A 20,549-nucleotide genomic window follows, 5' to 3' on the forward strand; every position below is an offset into this window, starting at 1 on the left:
CAACATATCAATTTCTATGTGCTGCTTAGAGTAGGTAGGTCCTGTGGTTTGATCTGGTGTAGCTTAGGGCTATAGTTTACTTAAGTCCTTACAACAACGGAATGCAGATGTTCTTCCAATGCTAGGTTGGTTAAATGACTGCTGGTGTTAATAGACATGGCTACTCCAAATGTTGTCTAAATGATTGATAACCGAAGGATGTTTTTGTGCTTCTATATAGAGTTTTGATATTAGAGCTTGTTGATATTATTGTTGATGTTATTTTTGTCTTCAGCTAATTTTACAACACTGGCATGTAGTTACCAGCTTAATGCGGTGGTTTATGAGGGATTACATCATTGCGGGGTGCCATCCTTCACAATCTCTGATTGATTTAGAGCACAATATGTCTGTTGTTGAGTCACAGAGACTTTTTTTATCTCTTAAATAGCTGGTCGCACTGGTGCGACCTCAACTTTTTTAGTGGCACCATTGAAGTTACACTGTAAAGCCCTGTGTTTTTTGAACTGCCATGTTTACCTTTGATGGTGTATTGTATATAAGAGTGTAGAAAGTTGCTTATTTACGGTGGCTATTTTTGGTTATTTCATTAGTATTATTTTTTTGTCATACTGATTTTTTTTTTGATTATCAAATAAACTTTAGTATCAGACAAAGATGGCCTAAGTAAATATAAAAAGCACTTTTTAAATGATAATTTTATTTGTTAAAGGAAACAACTGTTCAAACCAATCTAGCTATGTGTTAAAAAATGATTGCCCCTAAACCTAATAACTTGGTTTTACCACCCTTTTTTGGCAAAAACTGCAATCAAGCTTTATCAATAACTGTCAATGAGTCTTTCACATCTCTGTGGAGGAATTTTGGCCCACTTTTCTTTGCAGAATTGTTTTAATTCAGCCACATTAAGTGGTTTTAAGCATGAATGGCCTGATCATGCCACATCATCTTAATCAGACTTTAACTAGGCCACTCCAATACCTTCATCTTGTTTTTCTTTAAGCCATTCCGAAGTGGACTTTTTTGTGTGCTTTGGATCATTGTCCTGCTGCAGAACCCATGTACGTCTGAGTTTGGGTCACAAACAGATGGCCGGACATTCTCCTTCAGGATTGTCTGGTGAACAGCAGAATTCCTGGTTCCATTTGTTACAGCAAGTTGCCTTAAAGCAGCAAAGCAGCCCCAGACCATCACACTACCACCACCATGTTTATGCCAGATTTAACATGATCCACACCTAAATACTTTTGTCACAACAGTCCAAAGGATATTTACCTAAAGTCCTGGTAATCTGCAAGATGTAAGATGGGCCTTTATGTTCTTTTTGTTCAGCAGTATTTTTTGCCTTGTAACTCTCCCATGGATACCATTTTTGACCAGTCTTTTTCGTATTATTAAATAATTGACACTGACCTTAGCTGAGGCAAGTGAGACCTGCAGATTTAAATGTTGTTCTGGGTTCTTTTGTGACCTCCTGGATGAGTTGTCCATGCCCTTTTTGAATAATTTCGGTCAGCCGGTTGCTTCTGGGAAGGTTCATCAGTGTTCCATGTTTTTCCCATTTGTGAATAATGGCTCTTACTGTGGTCCGCTGGAGTACCAAAACCTTAGTGAACTTCTAAACTTTTCCAGACTGACAGATATCAATGATTTTTCTCATTTGTTTTTGAATTTTTGGGGCATAATGTGTTGCTTTTTGAGATCTTTTAACTGCTTCATGTTCTTAGACAGGTTCTATTTAAGTGTTAATTGTGAATAATCACACCTTTTACTAAAGGGCTAGAGTGGTTTAGATATTTTTTTTCTTAATAAATAAAGTCATCAGTTAAAAAGTGCTTTTTATATATACTCAGGTTATATTTGTCTGATATTAAAGTTTGTTTGATAATCTGAAAAGGCATTACAACAACGGCAATACAAAAGAGATCTGTAAGGGAGCAAATACTTTCTCACGCCAGTGCATCTCGATACACCAATTTTTTTTTCTGTTTTTTCTTTTTTTCTCCCCAATTTGGAAGGGCAATTTCCCAACCCATTCATCATGACTCCATTTGGTCAGACACCGCCTCTTTTTGAACTGCTACTGATACATGCTGGTAGCAGAGCACAGCTACCTGGCTATGATACATTAGCTAATAGACACTTATTACCAGTCTATTACTACCAACATTACATCTCTGATTCCAGATACCAGTGACAAGCTTAGTTACAGCAGCATTCTGCATAAACACCTTAGCTACTGGTTTCCCCCAAAACAAATCTACCACCCAACCTCTTACTAAAAACAGTCATGAGACAAGTCATGAGAAGTGTATGTGCATGTTTCTCCTGCATGCATGAGGCCTGAAGCATGACCAACAAAACCAGCATCAGCTCTAAAGCTCAAATGTGTCATTAGGTCAGACCTGGTGCTTAACCACAGGTGCCTAAGTACACTCACACACACACACACACTGCCATTACTGCACAAATACACTTCCTTTAACATTTGCTTACAACACTCTGAAACAGAAACTGAAGACACGGAAGGAGTGTAAAACACAGCAGTGCCGCTAGTGTTTAGCTGCTAGTTAGGGAGAGTACTCGACAGACAGAGGCAGATGTTCACACATGCACACAAACACACTACTATGCACTTACATAGGAAACCTTAAAACAAATCAAAAGTAAACTTTAGAACATTTTGTATTCCTTAAATACAAAAAATAGGAAATATATAAAAAAAAATAATTGATAAAAAAAATCTTAAATACTTTGTGTTCAAGACATATACAAACACAAATATACAATAGAAAACCTGAAACAAAGAATACAATAATGGCCAGTAGGAAAATATATTTTAAGAGAAGACAAACTAACTCAGGAAAACTAAAACAACTTGAGAAACATTGGGAAACCAGAAATACAACATAAACAGACTTAGACAACCAAAATCAACTAGAAAAAACTGGACAACCAATAAGGTTAACAAACTAAAGGAAACAAACAAATATGAAATGAGACAAAAATTAAGAAAGTTTGAATGGACAAATATGATACTATGAAAAAGACTGAGGGCCATTAGCTAGAGAAAGTTAGGAACACTCAAACAGCCAACACCAAAGTTTGTTGAGTATAAAAGCAGAATTAATAGATAGTCAATAAAATACCACCGAAAGCTGGTTGGTTTTGGTTTGCTTTCTACCTCTTTTGAAGGACCAGCGTTTCATCCAGAGTTTGGAGAAAGAGGGCCAGGAGTTGTTGAGCGGTGAATCAGCCATGGAGTAAAGGAGAAAGAAGTAGACAGAAAGAGGAGGAGAAAAAGAAAGAGAATTAAGTGAAAACATTCAAACAGAAGGAAAGAGGAAAGATTCACAAAGCACTCTGAGAAGGAGAGCAGCCCGACTTAGGAGAACAATACTGACACTGAACACAGGGAGAGAGAACTGAGGAAGGAGAAGCAGGGAGAGGGAAAGAGGAGGAGGGAGAAGGACAGTGAAATAAGAGTAAGGTGGAGAGAGATATGAAAGAGATTAATGGGTGGGTGTTAGTGGTCCACGTGAATGTAGGTAGGAGGGATTTGCTTGATGATGATGGTTATGATGATCATTATGATGAAGGGTGTGAGTTCAGAAGGCCGTGGAGCGGAAGAGCAGTGTTTTGGCGGCTCAGTGACAGAATGAGGACAGGATAAAGACAGTCAGAGAAAATGGATTTAGCTCTACTGGAGTAAAAAGTGACCTGCCAGCTGAGCACGAGGCTTTCCTCTGTGCCTGTAAAACCGGTGTTCACTGTGTTCAGGATGTCTCACCCCATCACTCACTCCCTGTTCACAACAGTGTGTTTAGTGAATTGGATCAAAGCTTCAATATTGCTAAATTAGATAGTGCCCAGATACTATAGTTAATGTGGTCCCAACTTGAGACCTGAACTATCTGGCTTGTATGGTTAGGCATAGAAGCTTACAGGCTCTGTATGGCATCCTGTGGCATATTTGATGTTGACACAGATGTTAAAGCTGGACCTGCCAAAACTGGTGTCCAAGCTGGTCCCGAAAGTAAAACTGGCAATAAATCTGGAGATAAGGTAGGCCAACGCCAGCAGTTGTTGGTTTACAGCAATGTCTGTTACAGATGAGAGAGAGCATCAACTTCAATTCTTTAAACTAATCAGAACTAATCCACCCCTCAGCTATGAACTGTTACAACCAAGCTTTATCTTGTTCAACAAAAACACTTGGTACCACATTCCCAAAAATGTTTCTATGTTAATTCAACCCAAAACGTATTGTTGCTGAAACTGTTTTTGCTCAATCAGTGTAATAAGAAAAGTCAAAAGTTTGTAAGCTAGATTTATTTACAGTATAGGTTAAAATGTTTCTGGTAAACCTCATCTGGCTCATCTCTCAGTTATCTTTGCAAGTGTTAAGTAGGCCAATAGGAAATGCCAGATGTGCCCCAGGTTGGGTCATGTTAGCGTTATCAGAGTGATCTGCACAACTGTGTGAACCGTGTCAAATCAAAAGAGAAAATAAACTGAAGTTTCTGAACAAACGGCAATGAGAAGGAAGTGTTTAAGTAACACAAATATATCATGAATGTAACGTACTGGAAACATTAAAACAAACATATATAATAAGTGCCAATATTTTGGCGGTTTGTAAGAGTAGATTGTATCCAAATGTGAACATTTACAGGTTCTCCCTACACCTCTGTTGTTTCCCTTCACTACTTTTCCCATAATTCCTCACAGTTAAAATCATGGTTTGTTTGACATTAGAAAGGCTATAAGTAGTTTGCTGATCTATTTAGGATACACTTGTAACTTCAAAACATGTTATCATGGGTGTCAATGTTTTTGCATAGACATCTTATGTATATTTAATAAATGTAATGGAAGTTTTAAAATTTACTTAAACATATGTCTTAAATAAATTAGGTTGTGCTATATGCTATTCCTTGCACTGTGGTGAGTTTCTATTTTTAAATGTCAAGTATCATATTTTGAAAAACAGTTAAAATGAAAAACTGGGACATGATAATTAGCTGAGAAAAGTACTTTGAACCATGTTTAACGTGTGTTTAGTGCTAGCTACTTAAATGCTAAATTTGAATAGAACTGCAAAAAAGCGTGCTTTCTGAAAAGAACTCCTAGTAATACTTAAGAAAATTACAAACTGTCCACAGTAATATTTAAAGTGCAGTAACTGAGTACAATTACTCAGTTATGCATGTGCAATTATGTGAATAAATATGATTGGCATTAGCTTCCATTAGCATAATGCTAGCATTTTAGCTGCAGTATAAAACTGAAAATATAAACTCCAAATATATCTTGGCTGATCAACTAGGTAAAACCGATGATCTCTATATATGTGATCTTTCTTTATACTGTTCCTTCAGCACATACTACTGTAAAACATAAACCAACTTCATCATTCAGGCTAACAGCTTAGCCACACTTGGGCTTTACTTAGACAGCACTTGACTAACCAAGCAACAAAATGTGCTTGCTCAGTTCCTTGTTCTTTCTTGGTAGAAAGTGAAGCAACAACGGCTGGCAGAAGGTTGTTTGCACAAACTGTTTTCATAAAATGTGGAAAATGAATTGCATTGCTGGCTCTGTGTGTATTTCATATGAAAAGAAAGTTAGACTATGTAATCCTCAACAACAGTTAGCATGTTGTGTTTAAACACAGGTTTGGACTAGTGATGGAAGTCAGAATATTGTTGCTGTGCAAATTCTCCAGTTGGTCATTTTTAAAAACCTAATAATTTGTTTTTATAGAACCTATATAACATTTGTTCAACAAGAGTGTCAAAATTGTTGCACGGTGGAGTCAGCTAAAATGGGCCAATTTGTAAAATGGGCTAGATATGATTGTAGCGTTGTAGCTCTTATTAATTTTAATTATAATTATAATAAATTTTACCAACAAAGCAGATTTATTTTAGCTGAACATCGTGTACTCCAATTCTCATAATCAAAGCAAATTATACTTTTCACATTTTCTAAACAAATGATTTTTAAGAGACTGATGACAAGATAAAAATATATATTTAGATCTCATACAAAGCTTTTTTGATGGTCTCATGCCATCTCAACCAAAAAGTGGCCCCCTTTTTTTTGCTGACTCCATTCTACTTGACAGTACACAAATGAAAAAATGGTTAATTAGTATTTAATGCAGAACCACTGCATTTACTACTGCATTTTACTGCATTTGAATGCATATAGCATACCGTGCCTAGTTATATTTTCTTTACTATAATATAATACATAGTAATACATATAATACATATTATACATATATATATAATAATGTCTAAACTTTAATTCCACGTTTATAAACCATGCAATAACTACTAATGGAACGATTGTGTTTTGGTGTTGCACATGCATTACAGCTCTACAGTAATTTCAGTTTTTACTCAATAGCTATAAAAGGAGAAATCAGCTGTAGTCCATCACCTGTGTTATTGCATGAGTTAATATTTTTGACCCATACAAGTTTATTTTAATAGCTCTGACAGTAGAAGCAGCAGCTGTTGACAAATACACTTACTCATGTTATTACTATTAAGGTATACTCTTGTAATTATTATTATAGTTATTATAATTATTATAGTTAATAGACTTGTGTCTACAAGCTGTAGTACTATAATTCTTTCGGATCTGTTGATGCATACCAGGTGCATACAGTTATTAAATAACCTTTAATAGAAAATGGATCTGGAAAACCTCAAATATTTTTGACTAATGGAAACATTTTAAATTGTCCTTTACATATAAAAAACATAACCTTAGATTTGTCTTTAATATCTGATTAATTACACATTAACAATACATGCTGTAAAAGTGTGACTTCTGGTCACAGATACATCTGTAGACAGTATTTGCATATCTATCAACCTATCAATTTTTGACCAATGCAATTACATAAGCACATTCCAATAGCACAAACAGGAAACACAGCAACTCGTAATATAAATGCAATTACCCTCATGTTGCTACATATTTCTGAACATTTAAGACAAAATATAATGTTATAAACAACTATTAAGAGATGCTTCTTCATTACAAGAAGTCAAACGTAAAGATCTTAATGGACATGTTATTACATGCTGTACTATTGTATTACAGCCTGTATTACCATGACTGGTAATACCATTATTGTTACATGCTTATTAATATATAATAAGCTATTAACAACAGTTAAAAAGCAGAGCCTAAAATAAACTCTTGTTTTTGATTATAGAACACATTTCTAGTGCTATAGAGAGTAGAACTATTTTTTAATTTATTGTTATTGTGGTCCCAAATGTAGTTTGTTACATTTGTATTAAACCTTCAATACATGAAAATACATTTAAAATAAATGATAAAATGAATACTCACTTATACTTCTTATTTCAGGTAGATTTGATCATGATTAATCCATAAAAGTTTGTAAAAGACAGGTTCTACTGCTGGCAGGTTCCACGTCCTTCCTTTCCGTAGAAGAATTGAAAACACTTTTCAGAGCGGAGCTGGCAAAGTTTTTAAGCCAGGATCTTTCCACTAACTAAAACACACACACACTCTTCACTGTCTACACACACTGCAGATCACATGCAGTGGTGTAGAAAGTAAAGATGCTGCAGGATTTTTAGCAGGTGCTTTAAGAGGAGCAGGTGTGTGTGTGTGTGTGTGCTGGGTCACTGTGCAGACTGGCGCTAAGTGTGAGAGTGTGTGTTTGCATGAAGCGGAACTTGCTGGTGTCTGAGGTGGTGAAACAGGTCGTCATCAGCTCGACTGTAAGAAGCACTGTTACTGCAGAAAAAAGAGGAAGTTGGTGTTCAGTAGAGCGTCGAACACACTAACCACTCTGAACTCCCGTCAACAGTTACTCACTACACTACTCTACTGAACTTTTAGAGCTCTTAGAAATATATATATATATATATATATATATATATATATATATATATATATATATATATATATATATATATCTTAGAAATATATATATATTTTGTATAATACATAACTGATGTTTAAGGAAGTGACAAAGTTGAAATAGAAATCACAAAAAAATGTTGCCTGTGCCGACCTTCAAAATAGCCATCCTTTGCTCTGATTACTGCTTTGCACACTCTTGGCATTTTTTCAATTCAATTTTCTTTATATTGCACTTTTTACAACAAAAGTTGTCACAAAGCAGCTTTACAGAGAAAAACAGGCCCACGCCTCTTATGAGCAGCACCACAGAGATGCCATTTTTTATCTGTGGTGACACAGTGGCAAGGAAAAACTCCCTTTAAGAAGAAGAAACCTTGGAAGGATCCAAGACTCAGTCAGAGGAACCCATCCTACTCGGATTGACCCGCTCAGTACAAACAAACAACAAACAACAAACAAATAACAGAACAAAACAACAGAACAGAGAAATAATGTGAGCTATAGCTAATGTAACTCGTACTAATTTATGAATATAAAAATGTAAACCTGACCCGGGCATCTCAGCACATGAGAGAGAGAGAGAGAGAGAGAGAGAGAGAGAGAGAGAGAGAGAGAGAGAAAAAGGGGTTAGAATGGTTTAATAAAACTCTGCTGAAGTGGGATGGGCACTTGGAGGCAGCAGCTCAAGACATGGAGAGAGAAAGAGAAAGGAGATGATTAGCACAGGGTATATATATTTGCTGGATGGGCTGTAAGAGGAATTATTATTTTATTATTATTATTATTTTTTTTTTTATTATTATTATTATTAAAGATTGAGAGTGTGTCTGAGTCCTGTATATTAATAGGGAGGATATTCCAAAGTTGGGGAGCTTTATAAAAGAAAGCTCTTCCTCCTGCATAGTTTTTTCTAAAGAAGGGACTAATAACAGGCCAGCATCTTGGGAGGGGAGTGAACGTTGTGGATTGTAAGGTCCAAGAAGCGCCTCTAGATAATGCGGGGCCAGACCATTAAGGGATTTATACGTCAGAAGAAGCATTTTATAATCTATACAAAATTAACAGGGCTTCAAGAGGTAGTCAACTGAAATGGTTTTCAGGTGTGCCTTATCGGGGTTAATAAGTGGAATTTCTTGCTTTATTAATGGTGTTGGGACCATCAGTTGTGTTGTGCAGAAGTCAGGTTACTACACAGCCGACAGCCTCTGTGGACAACTGTTAAAATGCATATTATGGCAAGAACCTATCAGCTAACTAAAGAAAAACTAGTGGCCATGAAGGTCAGTCAGTCTCGAAAATTGCAAAAACTTTAAACGAGTCCCCAAGTGGAGTCACAAGGACACATCCGACCCAGGAAAGGACAGTTCTAGCAGCAGACCCATCTCTAGAACAAATGTTAAGAGAAGACTGCGCAAATCAGGCCTTCGTGGTCAAAAAGCTGCTTGGAAACCACTGCTAAGGAGAGTCAACAAGCAGAAGAGATTTGTTTGGGCCAAGAAACACAAGGAATGGACGTTAGACCAGTGGAAATCTGTGCTTTGGTCCGATGAGTCCAAATTTGAGATCTTTGGTTCCAACCGCTGTGTCTTTGTGAGACGCAGAAAAGGTGAATGGATGGATTCCAGATGCCTGGTTCCCACTGTGAGGCATGGAGGAGGATCTGTAATGGTGTGGGGGTGTTTTGCTGGTGACACTGTTGGGGATATATTTAAAATTGAAGGCACGCTGAACCAGCATTGCTACCACAGCATCCTGCATGCCATCCGACATGACATCCCATCTGGTTTGCCATTAGTTGGGTTGATAATTTATTTTTTATCAGGGCAATGATCCCAAACACACCTTCAGGCTGTGTAAGGGCTATTTGACCAAGAAGGAGAGTGATTGGGTGCTGCGGCAGATGACCTGGCCTCCACAGTCACCTGACTTGAACCCAATCGAGACGGTTTGGGGTGAGCTGGACCACAGAGTGAAGGCAAAGGGGCCAACAAGTGCTAAACACCTCTGGGAACTCCTTCAAGACTGTTAGAAAATGATTTCAGGTGACTTCACCTCTTGAAGCTCATTGAGAGAATGCACAAAGCAGTGTACAAAGCAGTAATCAGAGCAACGGGTGTCTATTTTGAAGAAACTAGAATATAAATCATGTTTTCAGTTATTTCACCTTTTTTTTGTTTAGTACAAAACTCCACATGTTCATTCATAGTTTTGATGCCTTCAGTGAGAATCTACAACGTAAATAATCATGAAAGTAAATAAAACACATTAAATGAGAAGGTGTGTGCAAACTTTTGGCCTGTACAGTATGTATAAACATTTAATATAGAATATACTGTCAAAAAGTTGTTCAGAGATTCAGCTGTTCAGGGGTGGGTTTCCCGAAAAAAACGATCAATCTTGGCTAATAACGAACGAATTAACAAATGACATGAGTAAATAACGAGCCAGTTCTGCGAGTGTTTCCCAAAGAGCTTCGCAAAGTGAAAATTAACGAACGAGGTTAAAGAACTTCTTTGTTGACTCCTCCCACGAAACAGCGCGCTCAATGGATCCACAAATATCGATTTAACACTGCCAATAAGCAGTATTTATTCACTATTACACCCTAAAAACATAGAAATGTGTTGTAATCAACAACATTATACATATTCTGATATTTAAATTACAAAAGGATGTACTTTGGCATTAATAAAACACCCCTAAAGATACATATGACTAAATGATCAAGAATCAGCTCCAGCTCATCCCAAATCACCATCTCTTGGTTTTAGGTCAGGGTATTGTGAAGGCCATGCATCTTTTTGCTTACTAGATAATTCCATATGTTTCAATTAATAGTTTTCATGGTTTTAATATTAATCTTCAATTTAGAAAATAAATTACATAATTTTAATATTATTAAATATTACCCGCACATTCACCACAGAGTACCCTTTACAATGCGTGTAGGTGTACAGATACTTTAGAATGTTTAGTTTTTTTTTTTTTTATTATGTCCGATCTATTCTCATATGCAGGTTGAAGTGCCTATTGAGCCCTTAGTTCATATTTTAGTTTATAGTGAGGCTTCGCATAGTTGATTTATGTAACCCCTTGGTCTCAGGACATGTCATCTTTGTCCAATTTTACCTGCCTTGTGAGAGGGCCACTCTCCAGAACCTTCCAGTTTAGGTAATTTGTTTTGCATATTTATTTGGTTTTCCACAGTGTATCATTACATTACATCAACTATATGATTAAAACAATATGTTTTATTTATTTTTTAATTTCGCTCAATACAGAATAATTAACAACATATATTTTTTTAGGATATATGAGAGGTGTTGCATAACTGTGAGCAATTTTGAATGTCGCAATGTACACCCTCACTTGTACCTTGAATTGTATTTCTTTGACTGAATGAATGTCAAATATATCTTTTATTTTATTTACTACAGATGTTGATGTTCATGACATTAGTTTAAAGTTAAATTTTATTTTAAATATTAAAATTTCTTTAAATCCGACTGAAAATCTGAGATGTACTTAATGTCAATATAAAAACATTTTGTTAACATTTTTTGTTCATTTAAATTCCTCATGCCACCTTATAAGTTCAAATTAGCAGTATGAGTTGCAATGAACAAACATAATTAATGATGTTAGGTGTTTAACTAATACCTTACTAGTTTAGTTGTTGGGTATGAATGGGTTAACCAGCATCAAAGTGAATGCACCAGTGTGCTTTTCAACTGTCATCTTGAGGCCTGACAAATTATAATTTACATACAGACAAAACTTTAACCATAGCAAAATACAACTACCGGTACACAGCAGCTATCGTCATGCTGGAGGGAAAAAAAGATAGATATTTCTATAAAACATATAAATATTAGTATACCACCTACTGACACAACCTTCTGTACTTTCTGTAACCAGATAAAAGTGGAAACTAATAATAATAATAATAATAATAATAATTTTATTGCTAATCCTTGTTTCCTTATGTGCTAAGAAATGTTTAATTTTATTGATTTACTGTTTGATTGACTTTGATTTAGTAATTACCACAGCAGTTGCTGTGTATACTGTTGTATCTATTTCCCGCATTAAATTTTAGTATTCTAAGGTAATGCTATAATATGCTTTATTATAAATGAAAACATATCATTGCATGTAGTTCAATATATTATATAAATACAGCGCATGACTAATTGTAGGGCAGAAGTGTTAGAACACAGAAAACTGAAGGCCTGATAATGATCTCAGTAACTAAGCAGAAAAAGCAGAACTTTGATCCAGAACTCTGTTGTTAACTAATGTTGCTATGGAAAAATTAGATGACCAAAAGCACTGGAACCTGTTTAACTGTATTAAAAATATGCATAACATTTTTTTTTTCTCCAATACATTTTTATTTATAATCTTTTATATAAACAGATAATTGTTGAATAATTTACACACAGCAAGATTTATTTTCATTCCAACATTTTTTTATGTACATGTCACTGCTTGGTTCTCTTTGAAAAAAATAACAAGAGAGAGAGAAAGAAAAAAGAAACCTTATTGTCAAGCGGTTCTATTCAATCATGGCACATTTTGATTGTATACTTTTTTTTTATTTGGAAAAAAAAATCATTGTGGTTTTATACATTTAAAAATACACACTCAGACAGGAGTGTGTATGTAATGCTAAAGTTGCTGTTGATGGCACAGAATAGGGATGGTTCTCTGAAAAAAAGATGAGTCTGCATCATTGAAGAATGTTTATGTAACATATTTTACATCTGTATATCTTACAAAAATGAAAAAAGCAGCAGATTGAGGACCAAAATAACCACTGGAAGAGTGATAGAAAATGATCTGTGAAAATTTTATTCAAACGATTGTGTTAATAAAATATATTACACTAACACACTTGCTGCCCAACACAGGTAAACCACAAGTACATGCTTCACCCACAGATACACACACACTTTTATATTGCCATGGTTGCTCGCTTCACACACAATGCTTCCAAAATGCTTTGTTTCTGTTCAGTTCAGTTCCTAAACTTAGTGTTAATTTTTTGTGTGTAATGATAGTAGCTATTGTTTTTATGTTGTTACAAACTCCCTTCAGCCTAGTCAGAATTAGCACTGTACACTGCAAACTGTATCCTAAAGGCTAAAGCACACCCCACACAGGGATCACATCTTATTTAGTTAGACACTTTGTGTCAGCTAGCTAACTTCATATACAGTTTTCTAGATTTAATGAAGGTGAACATGTTTAAATTCAAAGGTTAGCAGACTGAAATATTTCTCTGTGTAAATTTTAATCTATATCTCAACATTATTGATCACTGTTATCTCATGTTTAATTTAATGGAGTAACGGTAAAATGGTGAGCGGTCAGTAAATTCAAGGTAACAGACTAACTAACTTACAGCTAAACTAACTCAATTTGTAGGATTTATTTAAATATGTACACATATGTCCTGAAGTTATGTCCTCTAGATATACTTATAAATAATATAAATATAGGAGCCTTTTAATATTGGAATTTAATAACTATTCTTCAGAGAAAAAATGGAAAAAAATATATATTTAAAAAATAACTTGTGTGCTATCGTTATTGAGTTAGGGTGAATTAAAACACATAAATTCTAAACAATAGTTCTGATCCTTTGAATGTAGAACAGCTGTTCTTTTGAGTTGAATTTGAGTTGAAGCTTTAACAGCCCTCTGTACACCTTGTCCAGTCTAGCAACAGTAGCACTAAAAGAATGCATTTGTGGGCAGAGCCTGGAGAGCCTGATTGTGTTGGTGTAATATATTTGTACATTTAATGTCTTTCAACCTGATCGGCACATTTAAAGAAACATTTTTACACAATTTACACTAACAGACGCCATCATTACAGCAAAACTCAGCCTGACTAAGAAAGGGACAGGGGTCAGGGAGTAATTCTGATTTTTTGCCTTAGATCAAGACACAACAACACACAAATAAAAGGCAACATGCAACCTGTAACTTGCATGGTTTCTACTGTTTCAGATAAAGAATATTCAAATCTGAAGATTTTAACTGTATAGCTTATTCCAATAGCAGTTACTCCCTAAAGGAAACTGCAGTGGTCTTTTCCAGTTTTCCAAACTGCAAATAAACAGTTAGTTTTGGGTATTTGCCAAATGTATCAAACCAAGTAAGTATACAAAAGTTTGGGAATTTGTGATATAAAGCCTGGTAAAATCATTAAACATCGAGTGACTGTACAAGAAAATGAGAAATTTAGGGGCCAAACACTTCTCTCATTATCGCAATAAACATATTCTACGACCGTGGGACAACACACTTATCAACTTCAAAAACAAAAAGTTATATACACTATTAATGCAAATTTCATTTCAATGTACAAGAATAGCAAAAGTTTACAGTCAGAAAAGTACTTTTTTGAATTTGCCCTCCGTTTGTTGACTAAAAAAATAGAAATGAACATCTCTAAGTGTAATACTTTTTTAAACAATAAAATACATACAATGTCTTGTCCTCGGCCCACAATGAGCTTCCAGCTTGCTCTGTCCAACCGCAGATTTTTTTTTTTAAATGTCTTTTTTCCTTTTTTTGTCAAACATACCAAAAATTCAGTGTTTTTCTGTTCGTAGGGGACATGCTGCTATTTACAGTATGAGACTACTCATTTATTAATGTTTCTATAATTAATATTTATAAAAAAGGTAAAAATTATACACTCATTTTATTTAGACAAAAATAATCTTTTTGAGTGAATCAAATGGGAGCTGCATAAAGAAGCCACTTATTTTCTGTTAAAATGATATTTGCTGGGACGATTCTTCGGATGTACACAGCAAGCCGCAGCAATTTCAAGCAGAGAAAAGTTGAGCTTTCAAAATAAAACTGAAAAGAATTTAATTCACATATCAATACAGTAATATTGAGCCAAGCAGAAAAACGTTTTAACCCAAAGTTCGCCTTTTACTCAGACTATGCTGAAAAACAAAACAAAAAACATGAAAAGGTGTTTAAGATGTGTTTAACACTCCGGAAGTTCGGTCCAGGGAGTCTGATGGCTGGGTTTGGTTTCAAGGATGCTTGAGTTTGTCCAAGGCACTGCGGCTCTGGGCCCTAAGCTACATTATCCATCCGGCTGCATGCTTACAGTGACTGTCCACCAGAGGGAGCGCTACATGATCTCCAGCATGGTCAAGAGGCAAAGAGAGCAAACAGGCCATCCCTCTCCCTCCCCCGCCCACCCGAGCTTGCGCCTCCCTGAGAATTCTGCAATCCGAAATTTTCATTACAAAAAAAAAAATTAAATTGAATGACATTTGAAATTCTTTTTTTGGCACACAGGATTTTCCTAGAAGAGCTCATTTAAGTTAACTCATGCAGAAAGAGGAGGCAGGCCAGTACTGTCCGTTTCCCCCCCAAGCCCATTGATGTGATATTTCTCACATTTCACAGTAAAAAAAAAAGAGTTACACTGACAGAAAACAAATGGATGGAAAACACAAGATCAGCACAATCACATTTAGAGCATACAAAAGCTCAGTTTCTGATTGGACATAAACAGGGTATGATGGAGATTTCATTCTGCAGGACAAAACAAACTACTGGACAAAGGTCATGAATCCTGGACAAACCAATCACTATAAAGCCATTACAGTGAGCTTATACATACTGGAAGGCATAGGTATTCCAACTGAGGGCCTTGCTCCCTACTGGGACAAATTGCAGAGAGGGGGGGGGGGGGGGAGGGTGGTGTTTCTTTAATTCAGTAAATAAATAAATAGGGTCACGTAATTGTATGATTGTATAAACGTATATTATATATACTCTGAACTATGTATTTGCATATTAACAAGTTTTATGCAGCTCAGGTTCTTAAAACTTAGCAATTTGGATATCTTAACCTCACCGTTTTTCATTTCTCTTTTCTATACAATTTTGTGATTTAGACAGGAACCCCCCCCCTACCCCCATTCCAACTGAAGAATAGTAGGGTACACAGGGTCTCAAATACCAAAGAAATCACCACAGCATTAAGCTGAATTAATTACAAACAGTGAAAATACAAGGCCAACTAAAAACTCCAGCCTGCAAATACACATATATACACCAGGGCTCAGGGCAACTGACAGTGAGGGTGAAGGTGTAAAAACTGTTTAGGGATCAGTCAAATCTTTGGGGTTTAATACAAATTTATATTTGTCTATATATGAGGAAAACAATTAATAAATAAATAAATTATGTCAACTAAACAGATTGGCCATTGAGGAAAAGGCATTCAATGTAAGACGTTGATTTTGGAATCTTAAACTATAATCAGGGCTGACCTGGCCTGAATGGCAATTGTGAAAAAATAAAATTAAATGGGCGTTGGAGAGAGACGCACTTGGCTGTACTATACTCTGAAAAAATACTGAGGTAGACTGTGTCCAAACGTACAAAAACACCTAATCATCATTACTACACCAACTGTTCTTTCAACCTGCATCTCGCGCTGTAGAAGGAAAAAATAATAAAATACTAATTAAAAAACTAATTTACCCGCCTTAAAATTGTAATAAAAGCTAGTAGGGCTTTATACATTGGTAAATGTTAAATTAAAATAAATAAATTATCTCTTTCTCAATGATATGCTCTCTTTGAATCATATGAGAAAGTTGGTAATAACCATTTCTTCTTGTTTCAATATAAGTGATTTCATACCTAAATGTGGCCACTTTGGGGAAATAACGTTGAAATAGTCACTTAAGATTTACTCCAGCTGTTTTACTCCAGCTGTTTTACTCCAGTCAGAAAATCAGTTTAAAAGGCATCAGTCCACACCTGTATGGTAAATTCTCGATTAATACTAATACTGGGTTAGCCAAAAGTGCAAACATGGCTAAAAATAAACAGTAGTAGTATAATACAACAAATGTTGAGTATTTCTGTAATATCCACAGTCTATTCAGAAATGGTGTACAGAATACTGTGCTCTTACATTACCTGGAAGTTAGTAAAGCTGGAGCAGGAAAGCAAACAATACTTATGCTCTGATTAGCATGACATGCTAATTTCTATATGTTTTGAAGGGAAAAGGGAATTCATGTATATTGCCATTAAGTTTATTATTTTTTATTTGTTTATTTATTAATATTCACTTCTTTAAGTATTAATATTTGTTTCCTATATTGCGCACTTGAATTGACTCTGTAACCAGCGTTGTGAGGTTTGTGGTTTTCCTGCCTTTCCTTGTTTTATAGTCCTAGATTTGGTTATGTTTATTGTGGCAAACAAATAGTCTTGATTGGAAACATTTCAAAATAAAAATGGACTGTGTTGTTAACAGCTGTGGCAACCTTAGACTTTGGGCTAGTTTAAGCTTCTGATGAGCAGATTTTTTTTATACTAGTCCTAGCATCCCTGGCTGCAGCCTGCTGTCTCTACATCGCTCCAAAGACAACAGAAGGCACTATGGGACTTAAATGCTGAGAATATGTTTAAATGTATAATGAGCTGGGTGTTGTCTTGTTTACACTTTTGGAGACATGGAGAGCAAGTTGTGTGTACGTGTGTGTGTGTGTGTGTGCGCATTTCTCTACAACACTACAATCCTTTACACATTAATGGCACATCAACAATGACATTGAAAACTAATTTGTATAGTCAGCATTGACAATTATGTTGAGTAATCATTGCAGCCCTATTTCTGACAGGAAAATGATTTGATATATGATTCAAATTATTACTTTAGCCTGAAGTTAATGAAGGATCTAATCTTAGAGGCTCAACTTTGCATACTTGCTAAAAGGTCCAGCTCAAGACCAGCTGGTGTTTAAGACATATTGTAGTCAGGAGCTAGTAGTAATTACCTTTAGTCTACATTGAGGAAATGCTTTTAATATTGCTATTTCTGTTTTTACTTTAAATAAATAATGTTATACTTATTTGGGCATAGTTTCACTAAATATGGGGCTATTTGGCATTTTCTATTTAAACCACCAATAATAGGGCTCAACTGACCCCCTTATATTAGCCATGTTAGTATTTTTGGCTAACCTATGTTTCAAAGTATTCATCTAGGCTTAACATACTCTTTCCCTGTCCAAATAAACACATCCACCAGCACAAACACATCTAGTCAATGTCGCCTAAACCCTACTACACAACAGATAACACACTTTATTTAGCCTTTTAGACTCAGACTGACAAAAAAGGCACATTAATAGGGGCTAAAGCAACTGAGCATGTAGTAGGGCTGTAAAGATAATTATGAAACGTTTGTTCTGGCAACCCAAATGCTGTCATGTGGACACTAGAGTGATGTCAGGTCCACCACACTTCCCTTAAATAGACAGCTTATCTGTCTAATTTGTTCAAACTGAAACTTTACACAGATTACGTGATGATCAGAGTCATTATCGTGACTTGTGGTGTGACGCCCTGCTGTGAGGTTTGGTTGAGAAATCTGGGGAAGGCTCAGGGGGATGTTTGGGTTTTAGGTGTAATGAGTTATGATGTTGCTTAGCCGATTAACATCCAGCCCCTACATTTACTCGCACCATCTTAAGAGATGTCACAACAAGGGATGGGAAGATATTCCTAATAAACAGTGGTAAAATTTAGCTACAGTATTTACCTATGTTTTAACAGGGTTAAGTACTAGTCAGGGGCATTATGTTATTCAAATACTTTAGTTAAACTTTTACTTAGAACTGTATTGTATAATATTTCAGCATGTTTACATGTAAATACTTCACTTTTTTCCCATATTTAATTTTAGTCTAATTAGACACAGACTTGGCATAAACAGTAGTAATAATCATTAGCATAATGCAAACCATCCCATCCCTAGTTACAACACAAGTTTGATGCTTGCTAGCAATTAGCTGCCCCAGTTTGTACAGACAATGTAAATTTTAGCAGATCCAACCCAAGCACAAAGAAATGCAGTCAATAAAAGTACAGAAAAGGCCAGTTGTTATGTGACTTGTTCATAAATCTTTAAAAAGCCACACTATTATTTCCATTTCTTTCTAACACTCAACATATCACTCAGGAGCTACTGAACCCCTCCAGATTTCCTTTTCTAAACCACCTACAAGTAAACAAACCAACATAACTAGTAAAAATGTACTTAAACAGGTCACGATATCTATCAATGATATTTAGCAGAAAGTATTGTTTTGTTAAAGAACTTGAGCTCTTTATTCTCTCTCCTGCTAAAACGCCCAAAAAAATCAACCCTTACATGTTGGACTTTATAATTAAAGGTATTGTGTGTCTGTTAGTATCGAGCAGTGATTCTGTTCAGTAAGTGAATTTTAAGAGTAAAATAAACACTAAAAGAAAACATGATATCCGATGAAGACAAAGAAAAATGTACTATGTACAAAAATTCATATTTGTGTATTATATATAAAATATTGACACCCATCAATATTCTATATATATTTATATACCCAACTATATATCAAAGCAGCAGCTTTTGGTCAGTCTGAGGAACACCTTTGTCCAATCCGTAACTGTTTAAATATCCTTCAGTTATACAAAAAAAAGGATACAGAAAAAACTGATAGACAGGAAAAATACAAATGAAGCCAATAAATTAAAACTTATTCAACCAAACACCAGACAAGTCAGCGTGAATCCAAAACGCTCCAGGACAAAGACAATGAGGTTCCTCCATGATAAAGACAACGTTTTGTTCTAAGAGTGTTTGTGCCGTCCCTCTGCAACAATGCGGCAGTTGCGGCTAAGAAGTGGCAGCGGATCCAAGCGTGGAGACGCTTTGCACTGTGGTTTGTTTGTAGGTCACTGATAAAAAAGGCCACTATCTGAAAATAATTTGTATTTTAAAAAAATAAGCAGATGAGGAAAGAGCACAAGGTTGGGGAGGGAGAGACTCTGAGAAGGTTTAGCTGAAGCAGCTTCTCTGGTTATTAGAGGTTCATATTCACAGTTTTTCTTCTCCATCCACCAGGAAAACTTGGCAAAAGAGAAATTAAATGAAAGGAGACAAAGCAAATGGCGATTTGGATGACAATTAAAAAGTCTACATCCAGGTATCACCATGTCACGGCAGCAGGAAGGAAGTCCAAAAAAATAAAAATAGACCTGAGATCTGTGTTTTAAGGGCCTCTGCAAAAAAACCGCACAATTAAAACAACTTGAAAAAAGAAAAAAAAAAACAATAAAGAAAGCCGAAGCGGGAGGAACTGTTAGGATGGGCTAGATCTGGGTAAAGAAAGGATTCTGCCGTTTTTCTTCCCCCCGTTCATGTGTGTGTACGGCACATGTTCCTCGTAACTCCCCCGGAGCCCCCCGCTGTCCCGGCTAAAGCCTTCCTCTCTTTGCGAGTAGGATGAGGGGTCCAGGGGGATGCTTTCCATGTTCTCGAAGTCCATGTCGAACTCCTCGCTCTCTGGAGGCTTGTTCTCCTCACTGTAGAAGAATGAGACCTCCTGGAAGGATGGATGCAGGTCGTCCTTCAGCATCTCGATGATTTCGTTGAAGGTAGGCCGCATCTTCGGGTTGTACTGCCAGCACATCTGCATTAGGTTATTTCTGAGAGATAGAGAGAGATAAAGGTTATACAGAAGCCTGGCAGAAGATACACTGCATGGATAAAAGTTTGTATATGCTTAATTCCCCCCCGTT

At 35.8% G+C, this 20,549-nt stretch overlaps 2 protein-coding genes across 3 annotated transcripts in view; one reads left to right on the forward strand and one right to left on the reverse strand.

The window, feature by feature from the left end:
- Positions 1-20,549, forward strand: part of LOC107197052 (dynein axonemal intermediate chain 3-like) — a 68,985-nt gene that overhangs the window by 21,202 nt on the left and 27,234 nt on the right. The gene's annotated exons all lie outside the window — the stretch shown is intronic.
- The window catches only part of insrb (insulin receptor b), a 90,122-nt gene continuing 82,326 nt past the window's right edge, over positions 12,754-20,549 (reverse strand). Inside the window, exon 21 of the mRNA XM_007236547.4 lies at positions 12,754-20,456. Within this exon, the coding sequence (XP_007236609.3) occupies positions 20,111-20,456 (346 nt within the window). The 3' untranslated portion in view covers positions 12,754-20,110. The remainder of the gene's footprint in view (positions 20,457-20,549) is intronic.

This window comes from Astyanax mexicanus, chromosome 16 (genome assembly GCF_023375975.1).
Source record: "Astyanax mexicanus isolate ESR-SI-001 chromosome 16, AstMex3_surface, whole genome shotgun sequence".
Lineage (NCBI taxonomy): Eukaryota > Metazoa > Chordata > Actinopteri > Characiformes > Acestrorhamphidae > Astyanax > Astyanax mexicanus.